Here is an 18,250-nt window from a genome sequence, read left to right as displayed (position 1 = left end):
GCTGTTAAAACCACACAGCGTGTCAAAGCCGAAGTCTGAGGGAGAGACAGTTTTATGGCACAGCTTTAACTCATAACCTCCTAGACTGCATCCCTTGGTAGGCACACTCAGACCAAATGGCTGAAAACAGAAAAAAAAAAAGCACCACAAATCACCCAAACCTTCAGTTCTGCTCTCACCACACACATTTTGTGTCGCCTCTAGGTGATACACAGCCTGTCAAAGATGTCTCAGAAACACAAATGTTGGTCATTTGTGGAATGGGTTTATCTGTTTATTTATCTGCACACACAGAACTTCAGTTAGTCTGCAATACCACGTCATATTGCTCAGGGGAATACTTAAATCCACTTTAGTCGTGCTCAACTATCATAACACAAATCGCAAAATAAGACAATTATGTTTCACATTACAATCTCTATTTTCCTAGAGGTAATGACAGAAAATTATAAATTTTAATGACATTAATAATTTAAAGAACTGAAACATATTTCCAGAGAACACATCCCTGAGAAAACTGGAGGATTAAACAGAACAGCAGTGAGAACAAGGATGCCTGTGGAGACAAGCTAGTGATTTATTTGGATATTTCAGTAGTATTAATACTGTTTTCTGGGTTATTCTAACTCCCCTCAATGCACTATTTACATCTATAAATGAACACTTGTTGAAAATCCAGAAAACATCATTCAATTAGCTATTTTTCTAGAAGGTTCACCACAGCTTACCCTGTAGATAGATTTATTCAACATTTACATTTTGCTGGCTTCTCTGCATCCCACATGAACAGACCCACACACACACCTATGGATACACACATATATGTAAATAAAAAGATCAATCTTTTAAAGAAAGGACCCCATCCACTTTTCTTACCCCAGAAAACATTCTAATACAAATGTGCACAATCACCTGTCCAACTCCCATCCTCATTGTTCTCCCACACATCCAGCACTACCTCACTTCTTTTTACCCAATGCTCCTCAAAATCTCTGCAGGGATGTAGTCGTAATTAAAATTAATTAGCTCTAGTCCTAGAAATAAGGCCTCCGCACTGGGTGTCCAGATGTCTTTCTCAGATCATAGTGAGTGCTTATACAGTAAGAGATCCTCTGATTTAACAAAATATTATTCCATACTAAAAAGTAATTCTCTTGGGGGGGAAAAAAAGCACACAAAATGATAGTAAAAGCTGGACAAAGCAAACAAAAAACCCCACCACTGATTTTAGTGTGGAACTCACTGATAAAACAACTCATCCAAGCTCATCTCTGACCTTGCTCCTAGCTGACAAAGACTCTTTCTGTGTAATTTCACAGCATTAGAATTAGGTCAGTTCTAAGCCCTACAAATTTCTTTGGGCAGGATGCAGGTACACATGGAGTACAGTTTCATGTCTATGTATAACTTTCAAGCATTTATCAGAAAAAGAAAACCCACAGATTTTTGTGGAGATAAATAAATCAATAAAAATTCTGTGGTGTTAAAGAGAGTGGCCAAAGGAGACAAGTGAGATTTCCTTAAGCAAGTAATAGAGTACCTGGAATACAATTAGAATAAAGTGTAATTGCAAATTGCTACATTTTGCACTGAAATATGTCATTTACTAAATCTTATGAAACTTCCACATTGTGTTCCTTGTATTTCTACTCCATTTTTAAACTTATTTTTTACTCTGTATTTTTGTATAATTTGAGAATATCTTAAAATGCTTGCCCCACTTGCATTCATAAATGATCATTAAAAGGTCTGGATTTTTCCAACGAAAAGTAAGACAAGGGGAAGTGTTAAAGATTTACTAACTTCTGGTTATCAAAGTGAACATAAATATCATTACACAGATAGATGCTTTAAAATGAAACAAAGAAAATAATCTTAGGTACCTCCATATGAAGAGAAAAAGTGAGCAGAACCCCAGTCCTGGCTCTACCCAAACAAAAATTAGGCCATAAAAATTTGCACAGGGCCTAGCTGCTGATCACCCAAAATGCATATAATAAAGGCATTTCTAGAAAAATATTTTCCAAAAAAGTGAAAAAACCCCACTGCATTCATAAGGTTTTTTTTACTTCCAAAGTGAGTTTTTCCAGTGTTGCTCTACAGCCATGCTCTAAGAAAACTCTGCTCATCATTCATTATCTAACACCTTCCTACATGCTGCCCTTGGGGAAAAAAGTAGCTTGCTGAGATAGACTTTATCTGATAATTACTATTCTATTTTCTGCTCAATTTTTCTCAATTTAAAAAAAATATTTTATAAAGGAAAATAATAAAGAAGTGCCCAGATGACAGCTGAGAAGCCACTTGATTCTCAAATCAAGAGGACCAGTACCTGCAGACATATACTGGGCATGTGTGATGTGGTGAAAGGAAAGAATACAAATATTGGCAGAAGCAAAGGAGATGTGGGATAGAAATAGAAAGTAAGAACCAGGATGTTGATGGGACACTTTCTTGTCCCTCATAGAGAAAACTGCCTCCTATAGACAATGAAACAGTGGTGAATAGAGACCTGTAAAACCAGCAGAAAAAAGAATTGAGCTTGAGTCCAGAGAAGGACTAGAAGAAAGATGCTTTGAGTGGATGTTCTGAGAGGGAAAAGGAAAAGCATCAATAGCCATTTTTCTGCACTATGCTCTGACTGATCGATCACCTGGGCTGAGCTTGGGAAAGTTCTATCTGTCCACTAAAGATCTATAAATTAATCTGCTGGCAACACCACCAGCATCATTTGGAAGGTGTCATCTGTCCAAAATGGAAGAATAAGGTCAACTGCTGTCTAAAATTTTTGACTGGTAGTCAAGAGATGAGGACAATGTCATCCCCACGTGGCCCAGAGCTCTCCAAGTCCCTTAGCACTCTAACTTCCTGTCTAAGGCTTCTCTGATGAAATGTGTGCTCTTGCTATATTTCCAAATTTTTTTATTACTTTTCCTTCAAAAAAAATTCCAAGAACTTTTCCTCCTACTTCACTTCTCCCTTCTCCTTTTCAGCTAAGAGAGCTTTTCTGGCAAGTATCATCATAGCTGGGAAGAATTTAACCAAATACATTACAGCTGCATTTGCTTTAGTAGTTTCTCTGTGCTTACTGACTCAAATATTTTCAAAGCAGTATCTTATTGAGGACTGAAAAGATAAAATATTTAAAAGCAACTTTTTCTGGGTTTTAATCAGAGTTTAGTTTGATTTTTTAATTAAACCTTACAAGAATTTCAGTTGTCTTCTTACCACTGAATACTTTGCCTTCCTATGGGCTTGGAATTTGTATAGTACTCTATTTCTACAGCTATTTGTTTCAAACTTCTTATTGAAAAAAGATTTCCACCAATAACAAACTGGTCCCTAACTTTTTTTTTTAAGACTGTTTTTGCTTATATATATATAAAAGCTTTTGATGATTTTTAAAAGCCCCAGTTATTCAGCTCATGTTCATACACGAAGATCAACTGGCTTTCCACATTCTATGTGTAAAAAAAGCATCTTTGAATTTGCAAGAGCCATTAAAAACACTACTTATCTTTCTGCTGTCCACCCCACAATGCTGCAGCATAAGCTGTTTGATTTTTGTTTGCTTGCTTTTAAATGGGACAAATAACAGCACAAGTTTTTCTAAGTGATAAACCAAAGAGCCCATTTTCAACCTTAGATTCAAGTTTCTCTGCATAGCATTAAACTGTACGTTGAAATACAGGAATTCAGAAATTCAGTCACCCATTGAGCAGTCCCTGTGAACACCTCCTCACTTTTTAAACCATTGTGCCATCAGAAATACCCACAGGGGCTGGCACTTAACCTACAAGGAGGACTTCTTTATCCCATAGTACATTCCTTTCTAGTGCCTACCTGATCTTTTAGGCAGTAAAATAACAAAATTTCTACTAGTTCTTCCCACTATTCCTGTGGTTGCAGTTTGAGAATTTAGAAGCGAATACTGAATTTCAGCATTTGTTAGTCCATATGGTAAAGAATGTGGTGATTCTAAAACTAAAAAAGAAGTTATTTTGTGTTAATGACAAATGTTCCTTTGTGTCTGCTCTGATGTGGATTGATCTGAATCAATGAGAATCAATGTAATGCAAAAGCAACAAATGAAAACAAAAAATCAAGAAGGAGCTCTGATCTTTAGCTTTCAGACTTATTTTTTACACCTTACAATTAAATCTATTTTTAAAACACTAAAAGTGCAAGAAATTCATTACTAGGCATACTTCTATCCAAAGCACACACAGTTACCACATAATCCTCCATTACAAATGACTGATACCAGGAAACACAACGCTCAGTTCATCCCTGGCTAAGTCAAATCGCTGAGGTGATCCCAAGGGTGGATTTAGCTGACACAAAAAGAGTCATTCCAGCTTATTCACTGGTAGGCAGAGAAGGATGGAGGTCTGTGATGACTGGAAATCAACCATGAGTCACAGATCCCAAACATTCTTGTTTACCATGAAAAGTACAGAATAAATGCTTCGATAAGAAATATATGCAGTGACTCTTTGCATAAACTGCCACTGTCATAACCATATTGAAAAAAGCTGTGTGGACAGACCTAGAACAGAAGGTGCAGATCAGAAAATACCCAGTGGCATTCCAAACACTGTTGTATTTGTCCTTGCATACTGACACTGAAATTGTTTAGCTGACTTATATAATGTGAGTAGGATGCTGAAAAATAAAGAATAAAAAACAAGAGCAGAACCAGGTATGAAGAGAGATAACGGGACGGAAGAAGGTAACCAAGGAAGTTGTTCCTATACGTTCTCAGATCATAAACCATTCTCCAATACTAGATCTAGTTTCCACTGCAGAAGATTAAATTGTATTTCCTTTATATTTCCAGAGTGAAAATGGGATCATATTCTTGTTTTATTTGTACTGCTATACCCAGGTTTTTCAGCCTTTTCACATGGGTCATATTTTACCAAGCTTTTATCACACTTAGTGCTCTCCTCTACATTTTCAACATTGTTCTGCATGTCTTGTTTTTTTTTTCAAAGTGTTTTGCCCAAAACTTGCAATATTGTTCCAACAAAGCCAAGCTGATATCAAACAGAGTGAAATAATTGCCTCCCTTATCTTACAATGGATGTTTCTGGTATCCTATCTGAGGACTACATTTGCTAACTCAGCAGGACCACAACAGGACTGATTGTCACTCTGATTTTATCCACAAGCATTCTAAGCTGCTCCTGCAGATGCTCACCACCTATACCCCATTTTGTAGCCACAAGCAAAACACTCATCACTTCTCTGTATTAAATCTCACCTGGTGGAATGCCTCAGATTCATCTAAATAATCTGGAACTACCAACAATATGTTTTTAAAAGTCTGGTCATAATTAATAGTCTCTATAAAGTCAGAATCAGGGAACTAAGTAAAAACATTAAATTCTCATTTTTCAAGTAATCACCTCTCACTTTTCTTTATCTTCTGCTATACCTAAACTTTTTCTTATTACTTTTCATGGTCTCTGGTATGAGTCCTTTTGCAACACAAAGGGATTATTTTATAATCCCTTACTTTGTTATACCTTTACAGTCTTCCCTAGCCCTTTTTTACAATCACTTTTTCTTTAGAATTCATCTCTGATTTCAAGTTCTGTGAAGATAAGCCACTGGAACCATAAGGATACCTTGTTATGCCTTCATCTTCAGAGAATCCCACAGTTCTTTTGCCACCCTTTGCTTACTGTATTATCTTTCCAAAAGCATTAATAGTTTCCCAAAGCTGTGAGGTTGGACAATCTTTTTATTGATGTCTGTTAACCCTTCTGTCCTCTTCCCACCTCTCCCTCTTCTCCAAAAAGTGCATGTTGCCATGGCATGACCACTTTCACACCAACTGTCTTCTGGCTTCTAGCCCATTCTTCCTCAGCCATAATGAAATCTGAACTGATGACTGCCTTAACTTTTTAAGCACGTACAGATAATGTCAATCAAAGGAAATTTGTGAAGCCCTGCCTGTATCTCAACCCTACTTTTTCAGCTGCCAGGGAACTTAAAATCTTCCTTTAATTTCTTGTCTTTGGGGCATTTTTGTCCAAAAAAATGCTCTTTCAAAAAGAGTCTTCCTCAGTGTCTTCTGTATATTTCCAGGCAAAGGTTTTTCCTTCTCTTCAGCTTCAGAGCAGATATGGATGGTTTTGACATGTTACGCTCTTCATCCTTACCTGCCCTTCACAAAAAGTGCTCTCCTATATCAATGAGTAGTCTTGGGCTTTGCCTGACCCTGTCTTACAGCTTTCAATTAAACTTCTGAACAGTTAAAAAAGAAATCTAAAAGAGGGCATCATAGTAGTGAAACAACTCATTCGAATTATCTGCCAAATTCTGTACCATTCCACTTGCAGGAAGAGTAGCTCATTACCTTTTCTACTGATTTACACACAAAAACAGTGAATGTTTAGAAACCTGGAATCAGAATTAAATACATTGATAGAAGGAATAAAATCCTGTGTTTAATTTGACTATATTTTTGTTCCATATTCCAGTTTTGCAGAATAATTTATCTTTTCTTTACCCTTGGAATGGAGATTTCAATTTCAAAACCATGAAATGTCTCACAAAAAGGGAAATATGGTTTCTAATTCTATTTATACCCCCAGACCTACTGCTGCTGCTAGTAAAGAAGCAGACATAGGCTCCTGGAGCACTGTTCCTGATGCAAGCACATCCAAATTCAGTTTCAAGTATTGCTCTTGTACCTCTCCCACAGACACATGCCCTGGGGAAGGCACAGCATTTTCTCAGAAAAGGCAGAAAAAGAGAAGGGGGGAATAAAAAATGTCATGAGGAGCCAGCAGAGATGCTTGATGTCAGGTATGAAAGAGAAAGAAAAGTAAGAGAAAAGTAAAAATAATAAAGAAAACTAGGGAAAAAAACCCAGGAAACAAACATCCAAAAAATAGGGGCCATCTGCAACTGTGCCAGTCTTGCCAAAAGAAGCAGCAGCAGATGGCTATCAAAGCTGCTGGGTCACTTCAACCATTAAAGGTATAAACAGCAAAGGTTCAAACAGAACACCAGATATGTTCTAACAGATCTTCCATTGGGTCAAAACTGCAAGCAATTGGCAGTTCCCAACACAATCGATGATAATAAAATGTTTTGGACTATTCTGGAGACACAGCTAAACATGGAGTAATCATAATTTGGAAGAGTTTGCTTTTACACAGACAAGAATCACAAGTATTCTTGCTTTTAACAAGCTACCTGGCATGTTTAACCCAGAATTCAGGTAGCATCACTACCTAAATGAAAGCAAGGGATTATTTAGTAATTCTAGATGAAGAAAAATAAAAGTGCAGATGATGAAACATGAATCAAAAAGAGGGTGGGTAGTTAGAAACACATTTCTTTTTTTTCCCCCTCTAATCTCCACTACTTTTGACAGATCTGCAATTTTGAAGCATAACGTTTGAAACCAGAAAAGTGGACACACAAATATGTATTTTTAAACCAGGAGGGTTTTTAGGACTTTGGCTCTGAAGAGCACACATGAGGGCATGATACTGTCTGAAAAGACCAATCCCTGTGTATTCTCTTCTCCTAGAAAACCTGCCAGGTAATGTTTCAACCTTCCAACCCCACACAATAAATTCAACTCCCAATTCGCCAGCCTTTTTCTAAAGATGACCGAGTCCTTTCTCAGCAGCATGCCATCCAACCTGAACAGTTACCTCAGCACAGACCCAGGCTATTGAAAACCAGCAAAGAGCATTTTGTCAGTACAGCTGTGTAATTCAAGATCAACTCATGTTCCACATTTGTTCATTTGCTCTGTAATAAGTTTATCAGCCATATGCATTTAAATTAGCTCAACCAAACCTTGGTGGTCTTGCTTAGGTAAGGAAAAAGTGATAAAATATTTCTAACTCTGAAACTTAACTCCTATTCTACCATATGGGAAGGTGCACAAAGGAAAAAAAATAACCAAACACAAGTGTTTATTGGATTGTCAGTACAGAGAGAGTAAAGTAGATTTAATTAAAGTAAGAAGACAATAAAATCTCTTACTGAAATGATACCATGCTATATAGTCATTCTTACTACAGCAAGGTAAGTCCAAGTTTCAGATGCTCACTGGCTTGATGAGAGGTGGGAAACAGAGCTCACTGTAAGGTGTTCTGGGTCAGGAATCTCAGCAGTTCAAACTGTGCAAAGCCCTTAAATGGTTCCCTGAAGTGCAAAAGGCCTGAAAAGCCTGTTTACAATCCAGTGCTCTTCATACAAGGAACCTCAGTGGAAAAAAATTGTCCCTGTGTTCTCTTCCTGCTACTGCCCCTTCAATCAGCCAGCCCTGCACTTCTGTTTCCTTGCAACAGCATCATTAGGTCACGTGGTGAACAGGGAAATAAATGTAGGGTCCTTAATCTATCCAGGACAATAAAAGGACTGACTAAGGTTTTGGTCCATTTGCATAATGGACCTTTACTCTTGTGGAAACACATCAAAAAGAGATGATTTGACTGCTGGGAATTAAGGGTTAATTCCATTCCACAAATCACAGTTAGAATCAGCATCATCTTTTCCATCAAATATTCATGCAGTTCCCACTACCACCAACAGGAAACATGTACATGGAAAGCATGATCAGTCTGTCTTCTTACTAGCATCGGAGGATGCACACTTAAATAAGAAGCAAGCCCTAAGAAACCTCCATTTTTCTATGGATGCATCCATGGGGATGCTCAATGCACCTTCTTTTCACAGCAGCTTTAAGCACACACCCAAACTCCAACACTTCTGTTAAAGAAGGGACAGCCAAGACATTTCCTCTTCCTTTTGCCTGCAAAGATTTCTCCAAAATTTCATGAGTCTGTTTGGACTTAATTGCATTTTGAGACATAAATTGTGTGCACTGGTATTTTTCACTAGAAAGTTATACTCTAAATTCACACGCTGCTCTCAAGCTTCTCTACCCAGTCTTTAGGCCCAAAGGAGACAAAACAAAAGCTTGCAAAAGAGAAGCAGAACTGACACCCTGTGTGATGTGTTCGTGTGTGTACGTGAGAGCACACGTTAGCGCATGAGTGCCGAGGGCTTTTATCACGATGTTACAGACTCAGGCTTCGTGAAGTGAGGTTTAACATCTGAACAATAACAGCAGCAGTAAAAAATTCACAAACACTCCCTCTCTGTAAATGTTTAGGGAAATATGCACTGCATTATCTTTATGTGAATATAAACACTGGCTCTCTGGGCATCTTGCTGACGTTTTGTAGTGGGTCATTACAGCAGCTGACAAACCAGGAGGTACTTAAATGTAACAAGGACTAGAAAGAATTTATAAAGCCTTTACAAGCAGGGATTTGACTCGCTCTCCCTAACCCCTCTTTAATTACAGAGCCTCTCTAATGCCACTCTATACAGTTTATAGTTACTATTAAAAGTTGCCTATCCAAAATTATTAGCTAGGTGCAAAGAAAGGAGTGAGAAATTAACAAAGGAATTGGCTGTTAAATTAGAAGCTATGCATTTATAATACAAAAATAAGACAGTGAACACTGTCCTTTTTAAATTAGATATTTTGTATCTTTTAATAAATCATTATTTAAACCAGAAATTTATAAAACACTGCCATTTATCAGTGATTTATAAATGGCTATATATTGTGCAACATTTCATTGTCTTTTAAATGAGAATCTGAACAGATTCCCATTAGGGTATCATGGCACTAAGGTAAAATAAATAATCATTGTAGCAGGACAGGATACCATTTGCTGCAGAGGGAAAACAGCACATTTTGAATTTAAGCTATTCTGGATCTTGGCCAATACACCAACACAGTTCTGCACTAGAGAAAGCCCGTGTATCATGTAAATACATATTTCAATGGACTAAACTTGCAAGTAGCCTCAGTGCTCTTTCCTCTCCTGGCATCTGTGTGCAGGCTTTCACAGCAGTGGAGGGTGAGCTTCTGGCAGAGAGATGCCTGTATTTGAGATTTCTTATGAGATATTCTCTGCTTCCTAAATAGCTAATGAAATAGTGTCAGCAGGAAGGTAAAAAAGAAGTCTCCCAGCTGCTCTGAGGTATACTGGAAGCTTTCTCTTGACCTCTGGTGTTCAACATATGCCAATTCAACTAAGACAGACAAGCAATGACACCACTGAGCTTGAACCTTGTGCCATTCAAAAAGCAAAAATGCTACATGTATGCTCAGTTTGGTGTGTCAAAACATATGAAACAAAAGATGGTGATGAGTGAATGTAGCGAGCTGTGCTTTCTCTTTTGACTTTCTTACCTCATTTACATAGACCCAGTGACTATCCTTTGATGCAAGGTTGGTTTCCACAGCCTACAAAAATAAAAAGAAACATAATAATAAAAATAAATAAAACATGGGAAATATATTCCAGAGAGAACTTATATAAAAATGTACTGTAAAGCTAATTTTTATTGTTTTCAGTGCTACTGACATTGTTTCAGTATAGTTCTTTTCATCTCTTCCTCTGCTGCTTCATAACTAATTGGTGGTAGCCACCTTTCTCTGACTTCAGTTCCTAAACCAAAGTACCCTGACTGTTTACATGTACCACAAAAGCACACTGGGGCAGGGTGGTACCTCAGCATAAGGGATCCTGTGGAGAATAACTGCACAGAACATGCCGTTCATGAGATCTAACTTATCTGAGATGTATCTAATGCATCCTACTCGGCTGGCTTTCTTTTCAATATGCCTCCCAAAATATATTGTCTCTGGCTCACTACGCCTCTGATAGCTTATCTGTTAACTAACCTAGTTAATTCAAAACATGACTGTGAGATGCTCAAATGAAGTCCATGTGTGTCATCCTCTCTTCGTATTTACATAAGGCTCAAGACAAAGTTATGATTCGCATGGTCACTTTTTTTGTCTTCCTGGTATGAACTCGGATAATCACTATATATTATAAAGAAACAGCCCATCTCAGCAGTTTGAATATTTATCTATACACATATAACCCAGCAGGAAGTTAAAACTGGGGAAGACTGCACTACTAGTACTGAGGGAGAAGCTCAGTGGAAGGATCCAGCAACATACATAGAAGTTCCCTTTGTTTGACATAGATGAGTTCACTTCAAGACACTTAATAGTCCAATAAAATGATAGCAAGCATGGAGAGATGTACACTACACTGCCAGTGATATTGTTAATGCCCTGCTTAATACATGGTTAAACAATTACTGCTGTGTGTTCATCTCTCCTAATAAAACAGTGCACACATGTATTTCAGGAAGCAGTTCATTGCACAGTTTTGAATGCTCCTGCCTTCAACCACTTCTTTCCTCTGCGCCAGTACGACCCCATTTATTGAAAAGATATTCTTATCTCTCTGTTATAAATGGCCCTATGAACCCAGTTAAAAAAAAACCAAACAAATACAGATAAAAAAATACTTCGAGTTACTGGGTTTTAACCTGGATCATTTCCACACTATTTCAAAAACTACTGCACTAGTACAGGGAGGCTCTGTAGACTGTAGCACTGGGCTGAGCAGGAACATCATCAACCACCTTCCTCTTCAGAACACATTTGCATAATAAGCCTCTCAGATATTTAGTGTCAGATGGGATGAATCACCTTCTCTTACGACACCGACTACAGATGACTGGCTCAGAATAAACACCCACGACTTCTAAGGCTGCAGTGGAATGACAAGAGATCCATCCTTAATACAGGCTAAGGGATAGCCGATCCCTTCAAAAACATGAAGCAGAACTTCACTAAGTAACCAACACCAGCATCTTTAACAGTAATCTTAGCTTACACCGTGTCCTTAAAAATGGTATCAATTACTTGCCTAAGTAACTGTGTTGTAAAATTTTGCTCATTTGTGTAGCCCACACAAACATACGAGAAAATTGTGGGCAACATACATACCTCCACCTATTTCTCATGTCCACAAGCTGAAATACTCCTTTAAAGAGACAAAAATCCCAAGAGAAACTGCAAACTCATCAAATGAGGAAAATCACCACAGACGGAACACAGTAATTCTCTTCACCATAAAGAGCATTATAGGAAAGTAACAAAACCTGGTGTCAAAGCAGATGAGACCCACTAGAGATAACACTTCTGACAAAATAATCCTCTCCTAAACATGCACTGAAAACTTGTCCCCTTGGTAATTGCCTCCCTTGCATTTCTTTAAGCTGGGAGGAACATTAAGCTGACCACCTAATCGAGGAACAGCAGCTCTTAGGAAAGATAGAAGTGATGAACAGGAGGGCAAAAATGTGTACATTTTCTCCCTATTCACCTCCCAAACACATTCAGACAAAGCCAAAAGAGCCAGGTGTTAAAACACATAGAGAAAGAGCAAAGTGCTTCTAGCATTAGCAAAGCAGAATTAAATAATGCTCAGGTGCAGAGTTATTGCACTGGCTACATTTTGTGATTCATCTGCAACAGTGAGCAATTTGTATGAATAAATGCTCAGTCTGGGGAGACGCAAGAGCCAGGGAATTTGAAATGAATTACCATATCTCATTCTTCTGGGTTCACATTTCTGGGCCAAAGTTTTTAAAATGAGGTGCCTAAATTTAGGCTGCTAAGAGTTTATCTTTAGTCATCAGAGTGCCAGACCATTCAGCGCTCCTCCTACAGAGCTGAAGGGAGGGAGGTGAAACTTCTTGCATTTTGTGCTTCAGATTTTGTACCATGTTTACAGACTTGCCATCCTAAAAAATCTTTAAAAAAACCCTATTGAAAAACAGCTCTCCGGTTTCAACTTTCTGGTAGCACCAGTGTATTGCTGGAGGCTCATGAAAGTTAAGCAGTGTGAAAAGCAAGGTCCTGAAAACCTGTGTTATCATAAGGAAATTTATTGAGAATTCTCAAAGTAAGAAAGAATTTCATGTTCGTAACTTACCAAGGTTTTTTACTTTAAAGAGGAAAAAGGTATCAGCACTTGGGAGATTATGGTCACCCATCTTTAATTATTCAAGCTGTTCAAGATCTTGCCATTTGTTTGAGATTGTGTCCATCCATTCAAAATAAAAAAAAAAAAAGTCTATGAAACATCCTTGAAGGACCTATTCCATCCTACTTGATAAATGTACTCTGTATAAAGAAAGTAGGCTATGAATTTGTGAGATCATTGCAGTTGAGTAAAAGCGCTGCCATCTATTGGGGAAGGATTCACGGGTTTAAATATGTTCTAGTTTTGTATGGAAAAATTATTAATATGGGTGAAAAATGTCCTAGTTCTTTTCGTACTTTCTATGCAGATGGGTTCTAGGTGACACTTGGGAGTAATGCTTCATAATATTTCTATCAAATAGAAAATCTGCTTTTGAGATAAACAGCACACTGGAAATTAAAGAGCATCCACTTTTCATTTGTTTTATCTCAGCAGCAAATAACTTCCACAAATTTGGGAAAAAAAGAGGTTTATTTGAGATTGTGCCCTTCTCCCTCCCCAACTGCCTTTCAAGAGCCAAATGTAAAATGCAGAACCCAAACATGAGAATTGTAATTCACTCGGTGGACCACGACAAGTGACAACATATAAATGATACTATCAGAATCAGGCCAGAACTGGAAGACGGGAAGGGGAGCAGTGAATGCAGGAAACTGTTTAAAATTTCTCAGTAGAAAGCATTTGCAATAGAAATGAAATAAGAAGACACTGAAAATCTAAATACGAGTATTTCAGATCTCATAGCAACACCAATAAAAGAAAGGAACAACAAGCTTCATGAAAAATAATCAAAGATAGTTTAACGTATATAGTTTTGTTTACTTTTAAATGTATAACTTAAAATAATTTACTGCCAGTAATCCATGACAACATTATTTTATTGAAATACAGTGGAAAACAAATATTTACATTGCCTTTATGAGTAAGTAACTCGGTTCATTATTTTATCTAATGGCAGTTGCAAGATTAAAAGGAGAAGTTAGGAAAGTAAGCAATAAATACTGCTATGTTCAGAAATAATTCTGCAGAGAAAAAAAAAAAGGGGGAACAGAAACAATCGTTTCCTGACCTTCTAAAAAAGTCTGAAACTGAAAACCTCTCCAAGCATATAATGGCTGGCCAGTAATACGGAAGGCTCTTTTCCACAATACCTGGCTGCTTTGCCAGGGTCAGCACCTTGCTGTTCCCAGCAAAATCCAGGCTGCTTAAAAAGGGATGCAGGGCTGAGTGGCCAGACACAACTGAGAGGAGATGCTGTGGGTGTTCAAGCAGACCTGGGCAAGCTGTGTTCCAGTGACAGCAGGATGTGCTGAAGAGTTCAGAATTACATGCAGCACTGTTACAGTTACAAACCTGGTGTCTCCTCACTGTGCACCCAGGGGAACAGGCAGTAGGAATGTCTGGAAGTCCTGTAACCAGCCCTGGGATCCTAGAAGGAAATGTCTTGCAGATGGCAAAGAGATGTTCCTGTTGTGTCTCAGTTTTTGGAAACAAGGGTTGCCACCCTGAAATCTATGATATAAATGAACCACCAGGCTGTTTTGCTAGGAGAGATATCAAAGTAGCAAAAGTTATTACTTGCACATCCTTTAACTTAATGGTGAGGATAAGGAGCATCATAGCTTTCCACAATGAAAAAACAAAGCAGAGGGTAAACTGGGGAGTTCACAGTTAGAAAATAATTTGAAAAGGGTGTCCTTAGAGAGGCTGGAAGAACTTAAAACCAAATCTCTTGGCAACTGCCATGGTTTAACCACAGCCAGGAGCTAAGTACCATGTATAAACTTGCTCACCTCCCTCACCTCTCCCAGTGGGATAGGGAGAAGAATCAGGAAAAAAAAAGTAAAACGTGTGTGTTGAGATAAGAACGGTTTAATAATAACAACAACAACAATCTTAAAAAATGTAACTGTAATGAAAAGGGAGAGAACAAAAAGACAGAGGAAGATAAACCCCAAAACAACAATGATGCACAAAAGAGCTGCTCCCTCCCTGCTGACCCCTGCCCAGCCCTTTCCTGAACAGCCATCGGTGTTCCCAGCCAACTCTCCCGGTTTATATACTGGGCATGATGCTCTATGCTATGAAATGTGCCTTTGGCTACTTTGGGTCAGTGTCCTGGCCATGCCCCCTCCTGGCTCCTTGTGCACCTCCTCAAGGACAGAGCATGGAAACTGGAAAGTCCTTGATTTGGAGTGAGCACCCCTTAGCAACAGCTACAACATCAGTGTGTTATCAGCGTTATTCTCACACTGAATACAAAACACAGCACTGAACAGCTACTAGGAAGAAAAATTAACTCTATCCCAGCTGAAACCAGGACATGAAGTGATGACTGATTACAGCTGTCATCAGGGAGCAGATGCACCTGCATTGCAGTGAGTGCTCTGTGGCACCGGATCATCCCTAGACCACAGCTCCGGGCCCCAGGTCTGGTTACAAAGCTCCTCCTCCACAGATGTACTCCCATTGCAAGACCCCCCACTGCAGACCCCCACCATCCAGACAGACCAGCCCCAGGGTGCCTGTGCTAAGGAAACTTCCCTGTCTGAGCATGCAGGAGCCCCTGTGGCCGTCACACTCACACCACCTGAGTGACCACCTGAGGGACAGAGGCCCCCTCACAGCTGCACCCCCCTCACTCACACAGATCAGGTTCCCTTTCTGACTTGATCCCAGCTTTCCCGTAGGAGTGTCTCAGACATCCCAATCCTTAAAATAATTTAATCTTGGTGCAATAACTAAATAACAACAGCTTGAGCTGGTGCCTTTGAGGAGACACCACAAACAAAGGAATTCCTGAGTTTTATCCCCTCCCAGTGTAAAGAAGGAGAAGTGTGGGGGTCATTGGCTTCTGCCATGTCCCTCAGTGTCCCTCAGCTGGCCAGGCCACAAGTCCCTGGGCCCTTTGGCATGCCAAGGGTTGTCAGTTCAGGGCCTCTGGTCTCAGGCTCCCACCCAGAGCTCCTGCACCAGATGTCTGCCTCAGCACTGAGAGCAGAAGCCAGGCACAGAACTGCTGGCCGTGGAGTATCTGAGGAAATAGCCCGCAGAAGAGCTGAGTTCTTCCCGGAGAACATCATGACAATGACAGATAAACCCATTTTTTACTTTTTTTTGAAAAAAACTTTTTTATTATTATTCATATTGAAAGTGTGAGCAAAGGAGGGCTTGGGGAAGTAATCAAGTCTAAATCTCAGCTCTTTGCAAATCTTTCATAAGGGATCAGTCTCATCAATTCATTACCTGCTCAATTTACATTTTCCCCAGAACAGGTTTCAAAAGAAAACTGTTTCCAGCTCTTGTCCCAAGTAAGGTTGCTTCCAAAAGCAGCTTTTTCTTTTTTTTCTTTTCCCTTCACATCTTTGGAGAAAATATTCACTTACTGTGTTTTCTTTCCCTCATCCCTCAAAAATAAGAAAATTTCTTTGGAATCATTTTGAAATCTACTCCAAAAAAACTGCAATAGGGAGAAAAAAAAAAAAAATCACTATCTTCTTTACAGCATTTTTTAACCTGAGTCAAACTTAGGTCCAGCTGCTGGGATTCATTGGAAGAGATGGATTTGTATTTTTTAAAATAGCTTTGTTCTTGATTTAAATGTCCAGGAAAGCATCCTAAGAATCAGGGAACAGGTTTTGAACCCAAAGAAGAGCTACAGACCAAGTTTCTACTGCATTACAACTGACAGTAATTAATTGGACAATATCAAAGTGCACCTGTTTATCTGAGAAGCTTTGTATTCATCTTGGATACAAATAAGATAGCAGATATGAAAAAGTCAATTTTGGTTGAACAGATGGGTTCATTCTACATCCCCTAGATACCCAATTTATATTTAGATATTTCTTCAATTAAAATAGTGCGGTTCTTGTCCAGGTGTGACTTGCATAGGTAAATAGCAGTTCACAGAAAAACAGTTTCTCTGTAGCAGTAACTAAGATTTTTGTACTTCCCCAGTACCGTCTTTCCTTTATATTTTAAATAAATACCTCTTGGCTCAGTACCTCCAGAGGAGCATTATTAGATTAAAAATAAAGTAAGCATTACTAGCCACAATAAATAAATTATTTATATAAATATTATAAATCTTTCAGGATACTAAAGAGCACTCCAAACTGATACTATTTCTAAAGGTTAATTGTTAATGGTACCATTAGAACAGAAATCAAAACAAAATTTTCCAGTACAACATCCCAACTCTAGATAAAAAGTCATAAAACTAAGATAATTCAGACTAAGAATCTCGAAGAGAAAAAAATCACTTGCAGTAAACTGGATCAAACCTTTAAGCTTATTTTATTATTTAACACAGGCTAACTAAAATTTCTAAGTATCACTTCAAAGTGAAATATGAAATTTTTCTTCTCTAACCAGTAAAATGGGACCTTAAAGAGTTTCCATGATGTATTTTTTCAGATCAGAACATTTTCTGACTGTCCCTTACTTACTGAACCTCATTTTCCAAGAATTTGAACTTTTAATAGAAAAGTTTTGCCTGAAATTCTGTATTTTTTCTGGACATACTCCCAGAATTGTGTATGCACATGCTTATTCCAAAGCACCTAGCAGGCTCACCTGTGTTTCCCTGAGCACCACACCTCGTGTCAATGGTGGAGTTCATTTCCCTACACTTACACCAGAAGCTGTCAGCTCTGAACCCTGGTACATATGAGCTTCCTACAAGCCATTAATGAACCACAAGCATAACCTGCCTTTAGCATCCACACTTTTTGGTATTTCTCTACGTGTATGACTTCATTCTTGGTCAGCACTCTATAAACACATCACTGACAGCCCTCTCTCTGCAGGGACATAAAGTCTGAGACTTCTGCAGAACCACACTGCTGAGAAAAGCTGCTCTTCCCTCCATGGTCCTGATGAAGCACAAGTAATAACTGAAAGGCTATCACTGGTATTTTAACCATTCCAGGCTCCTCCATTAATACAAGCCTATAAACCTGGCATATTCAGCCTGAATCTCCCACAAAAGAGAGGCCAAATCGGGCATGGAGATCTCTATGCTCTCATTAGTCTGAGTCAGCTCTCCAGGGTTCCTGCTCCCCATAAACTCTGTAATATTTCATTTATGTTCTCTGTCCTAACCATATGTGATGGTCCTTTCTCGACCTCTGTCTCGGCTCCTTCACAAGATAAATAACTCAGCCTAATAGGGTGGGGAAGAAAAATAAAAAAGAAGGGTGGGAAGAAGTAAGAAAAAAAAAAAAAGAAAAAAAAAAGAGGAAAAAATAAAACACATCCCTGAGCAAATTCCCAAATACTGTCCACAACTGAATTCCATTTTCGGCTGCTAACAAGGCATTTCACACAAAGAAGAGTAA

General features: G+C 38.6%; 1 protein-coding gene across 1 annotated transcript in view; it reads right to left on the bottom strand.

Moving 5' to 3' along the window:
- GRID1 (glutamate ionotropic receptor delta type subunit 1) overlaps positions 1–18,250 on the bottom strand; it is a 499,007-nt gene that overhangs the window by 110,926 nt on the left and 369,831 nt on the right. Inside the window, 1 exon segment of the mRNA XM_048310905.1 lies at positions 10,247–10,300. Within this exon segment, the coding sequence (XP_048166862.1) occupies positions 10,247–10,300 (54 nt within the window).

The sequence above is a fragment of the Corvus hawaiiensis genome, chromosome 8 (genome assembly GCF_020740725.1).
Source record: "Corvus hawaiiensis isolate bCorHaw1 chromosome 8, bCorHaw1.pri.cur, whole genome shotgun sequence".
Lineage (NCBI taxonomy): Eukaryota > Metazoa > Chordata > Aves > Passeriformes > Corvidae > Corvus > Corvus hawaiiensis.
This window is presented reverse-complemented; position numbering and strand designations above follow the sequence as displayed.